At 43.7% G+C, this 6,832-nt stretch overlaps 1 protein-coding gene across 1 annotated transcript in view; it reads right to left on the bottom strand.

Annotated features, from left to right (window-relative positions):
- Positions 1 to 5,787: 5,787 nt before the first annotated feature.
- LOC107291838 (solute carrier family 2, facilitated glucose transporter member 11-like) overlaps positions 5,788 to 6,832 on the bottom strand; it is a 29,517-nt gene continuing 28,472 nt past the window's right edge. The window contains exon 11 of the mRNA XM_029285023.1: positions 5,788 to 6,167. Within this exon, the coding sequence (XP_029140856.1) occupies positions 5,788 to 6,167 (380 nt within the window). The remainder of the gene's footprint in view (positions 6,168 to 6,832) is intronic.

Below are 6,832 nucleotides of genomic sequence, written 5' to 3'. Positions count from 1 at the left end.
CAGCACCAGTCACCACCCGAGCACAAACAAAACTCCAAAAGCCTTTAGCCACCCAAGCTGAGATCGAATTTAGAAAGACACTAGAAACCGATGATTGGTTCTTAAGTCACAAAAACCTTTGGACCATCACAGATGGATTGCCCTGGGTTAGAGGAAAATTATACATTACTAAAAGCCAGAGACTAACATTCATGCAACTATGCCATGACTCCAAATCCGCCGAACATTTCGGTTTTGTAAAAACCTTACACCTGGTTAAAAGGCAATTTTGGTGGCCATCTATAAAAAAGGACATTGAGAGCTATATGGCCAGCTGCCCAATATGTGCCTCAGCAAAAAGACTGCAAGGAAAATCTCTGGGGTTGCTGCAGCCAGTAGCAAGCCCCTCGGCACCTTGGAAAGAGATTTCCACGGACTTTATAGTAGAGTTATCTGAAAGCAGCGGAAACACAGTCATTTGGGTGGTAACAGACTTATTTTCCAAAAAAATTCATTTCATTCCCTGCTCAAAGATCCTTAATGCAAAAACGCTAGCAAAGCTGTTTGTTCAACACATCTATCAACTACATGGAGCTCCACAGTGCATAATCTCCAATAGAAGGATGCAATTCACATCTGAATTCTGGAAAGAGTTCCTAAGTCTATTAGGAACCAGCCAAGGACTATTATCTAGTCATCATCTGCAAACGAACGGTGGGACTGAATGATCGAACTCAGTACTAGAACACTATTTAAGATGCTTTATTAATTACCAGCAGGACAATTGGACTGACCTGCTTCCATTCGATGAAGTCGCCTACAACAACGCAGTGCACTCCAGCATGGGCTACACCCCTTTCCAAGTAGCCACAGGACAAAGTTTCAACCTGATACCAGAACTCCCCTCTGTGGACCCAGAAATCCCTTCCCTAAAAGAGTGGATTAGCACAATTTAAAAATACGTGGCCAGTAGTTAGGAAAGCACTAGATGAAGCTAGAGAAGCATATAAAAAACAAGCAGACAAAAAAAGGGTCGAACCCAAACCTTTCAGTGTGGGGGAAAAGGTTTACCTGTCCACAAAGTACCTGAAATCCCTACAACCCTCCAAAAAACTAGGACTAAAATATGTAGGACCCCTTACCATTATCAGAATCATAAATCCCATTACTGTGGAGTTAGAACTCCCAAAATCATTTAGACAAATCCATCCAATTTTCCACTGTAGCCTCCTTAAACGCGAGCAACAGTCACCACTAAGGCCAGCTGTTGCTCCTCCACCTCCTCCCATTATGGTCAAGGGGGAACAACATTTGAAATCAAAGAAATACTAGTTTCTAGAAAACACCATGGCTCCACCCAATACCTTGTAGCATGGAGACATCTTCCTTCCTCTCAGAATGAAGGGGTTCATAAAAGTCATGTTAGAGCCCCCAAACTTCTGAAAAACATTCACACGGCTTACCCAAACAAACCAAACTAATTTATCTTTGATGTATCTTTCTTCCCCACAGGTGGATCTTTCTTTCTTTTAAGGAGGGCAGGATGTCAGAACCCATATATTTGGGGGGGGGGGGAAATCTTTTCACCTATATTTTTATATTCTCTGTGCTTCTGGGTTCTGCCATACTCCTGGAGGGGATGGGGGGAAATGCTGCGGGCTGTCGCTTTGTTTCTCCTATCAGTACAATGTAACCTTTGCTGTTCTACATGCTTGCTCTTTAAACTGTCTTCCCCTTGAAGTCTGCTTGAATGGGGGGGGAGAAAGGAATGTGCCTCCGACTACCTTGCTTATCTCTTACACCGGATGGGAAGGTGTGAAAGACCCAACAAACATCACTATGAGCCTGAGACAGATTCATGCTCTCAGAGTTTTCCCACAACGGACTTAACACCTGGGGATTGGCCCATTTGAACTGACCGGATGAACTATTGCTGGGGACTCTTTTTACCTATTGATCTGGGCAAGAAACCCTCAGATCTGTCTATCATGCCTGCTTTCAGCTTCTCCTAATAAAAGTTCCTTTTGGAAGAAACGGCTTCCATGAGTTCTGCTTTCTTAGGATGAAGTATTGAAGTGGGCCCTGACAGAGAAGATGACAAGAAAGTAACAGACAGTAGAGAGAAAGCAGAGATGCTTAACTCATTCTTTGCATCAACCTTCATACAAAAAGAAACTATAGCCAACCTACGAAAAACATCTGTAAAAGACAGACTAGAAATAAAAATTAAAATAAGCAAGAAAATGGTAAGAGAATACCTGTCTTTATTGTCATTTTTTATTGTGAGCACACTGGCCCACATTAAAAATAAAATTCTGTTGCCTGCTCTCAAAAGAAAGTATAATCTACCCATACCCATACATAGCACACATATACACATGCTATATACATCCTGGGGCATCGGGGAATTACCTAAGGATTGGAAAAGAGCTGATGTAGTTACCATCTTCAAAAAAGAAAAAAAAACAGACCCAGGAAACTACAGACCAATCAGCCTAACATCAGTACCTGGGAAGATACTGGAATGGCCAGTCTACAGAAAAAAAGGACTAGGGGTGACATGATAACAGTATTCCAGAATTTGAGCGCTGACACAAAGAAGAGGAGGGGTTTTCAAAATATTCGCCAAAGCACCTGAAGGCAGGACAAGAAACAATGGATGGAAACTAATCAAGGAGAGAAGCAACCTGGAATTAAGGAGAATCTGCCTAACAGTGAGGACAATTAACCAGTGGAACAGCTTGCAGTCAGAAGTTGTGGGTGCTTCATTACTGGAGGTTTTTAAGAAGAGATTAGACACCCACCTGTCTGAAATGGTACAGGTTCTCCCGCTTGAGCAGCGGAATGGACTAGAAGACCTCCAAGGTTCCTTCCAACTCTATTCTGATTGAGGGCCAGTATAGCTTTTCCTCTAGTTCCCTCCTCTACCTTTTGGATGACAAAGTTGTCAGCTAGGTTGGTTAGGAATCTATTTGATCTCCCATTTGCTGCAGAGTCTGTCTTCCAGTTGATATAAGGGTAGTTAAAGTCTCCCATTATTCCTGTGGACATAGTTGTAAGGACCCACTTCAATCCCACATCTTAAGAAAGCAGAACTCTTGGAAACAATTTGTTCCAACAGAAACTTTTATTAAGAGTAGTTGATAGTAGGCATAATAGACAGGATCTGAGGGATTCTTTACAGATCGATACTTTAAAGGGTCCCTAAGCAAACCCCACCCCATTGTTCATCCAGACAGTTCAGACCGCCCAATCCCCAGGTGTTAAGTCCATCGTGGGAAAAGGAAGATAACATCAGTCCAGCTCCATTTGTAATACAATGTTCCACAGCTCTTCACACCTCCCTTTGAGACTGGAGAAATAAGCCAGGTTCTGGATGTTTGCATTTCTTCCCTGCCAGGTTAGAGAGAAGAAGATTCAGAGATCTCTCTGAAGGAGGTGCAGGAGGCAATTTGTTACATTGTAATGGGCAGTAGAGCCAGCAAGCATATAAACAAAAGGTTACATTGGAGCGAATAGAGGAAGTGAAAGTCATAACCGCGCAAGCATATCCCCCCCTTCCCCCTTGGGAGTATGGCAGAATCCAGGGGAAGGTGAGATTTGGTTTTAGATCAGAGGAGATAGATAGAAATGAAATATAAATGGTTTCTGACAATAGTATACTTGGACTTCAGTATGGCATTTGACAAAGTAGACTACAACCTATTTTTGGGTAAGAATATTATTAGTATAAAATTTAAATGTTTGAGGGGCTGTCACATAGAAGAGCAGATCAATCTATTCTCCAAAGCACCTGAGGGCAGGACAAGAAGTGGTGGATGGAAGATCATTAAAGGGAGATCCAACCTGGAACTAGAGAAAAATTTCCTGACAGCAAGAACAATTTATCAGTGGAAAGACCTGCCTCCAGAAACTGTGGATGCTCCATCACTGGAGGTTTTCAAGAAGAGATTGGACACCCATTTGTCTGGAATGGTGTAAAGTCTCCTGCTTGAGCAGCGGGTTGGACTAGAAGACCTCCAAGGTCCCTTCCAATTCTGTTATTCTATATTCTGTATAATCTATCATGCTTGGAGTACAATGGGCCCATTTCTTCCTGGAACCAGGTGGAAGACATCCACTAATTTGAGACACCCCTCGCCCACTGTCAGAGGCTGATTCTCAGAGCCAGACCTGCCCTGGAGCCCATTCTAAGACTGCTTGGACCTTCTCAGGGTCCATTTCTATGCCCTCAGGTGATATGCGGTACCCCAAATAGTCTATTCTCTCCTTATGGAATTCACATTTTGATAGTTTGGCATAGAGGTGAGCTGCCCAGAATTTTTTGAGTACTGCTCTAACCAGTTTAACATATTTGTCTATGGTCTCTGTGAAGATAAGGATGTCAACTAGGTAAACAAGAACCCCTTTGTACAGGTCCTCCCTCAGCACGTCATTTATTAAGTGCATGAAGACTGCGGGTGCTCCCTGTAGTCCGAAAGGTAGGACTTGAAATTGGTAGCACCCGAAGGGGCAGTTGAAAGCAGTTTTCCATTCGTTCCCTTCCTTTATTCTGATTCGGTAATAGGCTTCCTTCAGGTCTAATTTTGTGAAAATTTTCCCCTTTGATAGTTGGACAGCATGTCTTTCATGAGGGGAAGCGGGTATAGATTGTTTTCACTCACTGCATTCAGAGCTCTATAGTCTACGCAGAGATGAAGCATCCCATCTTTCTTTTCTTGGAAAAGTACAGGGGCTGCGGTTTTCGGCTTTGCTGGCTGAATAAAACCTCTCTCTAAATTTTTATCTATGAACTTTTGCATTTCCTCTAGCTCTTGTGGGCTCATGGAATACAATTTTAGTTTGGGGAGTTTTGCCCCCAGCTGGATTTCTATTGTGCAGTCTGTGGGCCGGTGAGGGGGCAGTTCGTCCGATCTTTCCTCACTGAATACTTCCGCCAGGTCTCTATACTCCTCCGGTATCTTGGGTAATTCTTTCTCCTCCCCTATCGCCACTCTTTCAGCTGGGGTTGTGCTGGTTGGGGATTGAGTTGATGCTTTGGTTGGATTCTCCTTTGGGAATCTGAGCTCAGCTGTTCTCCAGTCCACCCGTGAATTTCATTTTTTTAGCCACGCCATGCCCATGATTAGGGGGCATTCCATGCCAGGAGTTACCACGAACATTATAGTCTCTACATGGTCTCCTAGGGTCAGTTGAAGTGGCAATGTTCCCAGCATGGCAGGCATCCCCCCTGCTATGGACCCATCTAATTGACTGAACGAGATCAGTTTCTTCAGCCTCCTCGCCGGTGTTTCTAAAGTCCCCACTAGGGTTGGGCTGATTAAGGCAACAGGTGCAACCAGAATCAATTAGTGCCCTGACTTCCACCTCCTCGGACATGCCTGGGGCTAGCAGTTCTACTGTCCGGGTAAGGGGCATGATGGGTCCACTTACCAAGGGTTTGTCCTCCGAGTTGTCGGATGAGTTGGATATCCCTCCTGGGTTGGTTGGAGTTCTCTTCCCTCATTTGGCTGAGGCTGGGAACTCAACAATTTCAGCTCCTTTCATGGCTGTCTCCTTCAGCTTTGCTGGTGTTTTCCCAGATTTTCCAGTTGGAGCTTGGTCAGGCTTTCGGGTTGGGGTGCATGAATGACACTTGGCTGCACGATGCCTCTCTTTACTGCATTTGAAATACCCTGAGGTTTTCCTGGTCACAAGTGATGGCTTTGCCATTGCGCAAGTTGATTCTGAGGGCGATTTCCCCCACGATCTACCCCCTTGGCATTGCCTCTTTAGCAGGTCAATTTCGGCTTCCTCCGCTAAGACGTACTAATCTTGTAGCCGGTGGGGATCTCCCCGGGGAAGGCAGGCATCATACAGATTGTAGTTCAACCCATCCTTGAAGTGGCTGAGCAGGATGTTCTCCGGAAAATTCAACTTGCTGGCCAGGGCCTGGAATTCTTGGGTGTATTCCGCTACCGGCCGCTTGCTCTGCCTCATCATCTTTATCTGCTCCCATGCCTTCCAATCAGCTAAAGGGTCTTCAAACCAGCACCAGAGGGAGACCATGAACTGGTTAAAGTTTAATAGCTCAGGCATGTCCGAGTCATGGAGGTCTACCACCCGGTCCAGGGCTGCTTGCATGATGTGAATCCTGGCCCGGTTATTTGGGATGTCGCAGCCGTATTTGTTAGAGAATTTTAATTTCTCTATTGGTGAAAATAAATCAAAAGTTCTCACAGTTTACTGCATTTAGCTGATTCAAATAAACTCTTTATATTCATAGCAAAATATTTACAATACCATACATTCTTCTTTACAGCAAGATAACACAATGTAGACTTCTTACAGCAGAGACAGACCTGAGACTGAAACTGAAACAAACAAAATCCAGCTTCTAACTCAATAACCTTTTGCACAGACTCAGTAGGACTTTCTTCACATTGGCTGACTGAGTTACCACATGACTCTTCCTGCTCATGAATATTCCAACACTCCTCCCTTCATGACAGGAAGAGACATCAGACCTATTGACTCAATACATTTTCCATAGTGAACACAACCCAATGGTTTAGTCATTATGTCTGCCAAATTATTCTCAGAAGAACAATGATATAAACTAATCAATTTTCCTTTTACAGCTTCCCTGACATTACAATACTTAATGTCTACATATTTACTTCTGTTCTTCACCCTGTCACCAGTTGCCATTTTTATACAGGCAGCATTGTCTTCAAATACCTTTACAGATTCTTTTACATTAATATTTAAATCTTGCAACAACTGTACATACCATGTTACTTCAGAACACAATTCAGATAAAGCAATAAACTCTGCTTCCGCTGTTGAAATAGCAACAGTTGTTTGTTTTCTG

Source organism: Protobothrops mucrosquamatus, unplaced genomic scaffold (genome assembly GCF_001527695.2).
Source record: "Protobothrops mucrosquamatus isolate PMUCROS unplaced genomic scaffold, P.Mucros_1.0 scaffold1196, whole genome shotgun sequence".
Taxonomy (NCBI): Eukaryota; Metazoa; Chordata; class Lepidosauria; order Squamata; family Viperidae; genus Protobothrops; species Protobothrops mucrosquamatus.
This window is presented reverse-complemented; position numbering and strand designations above follow the sequence as displayed.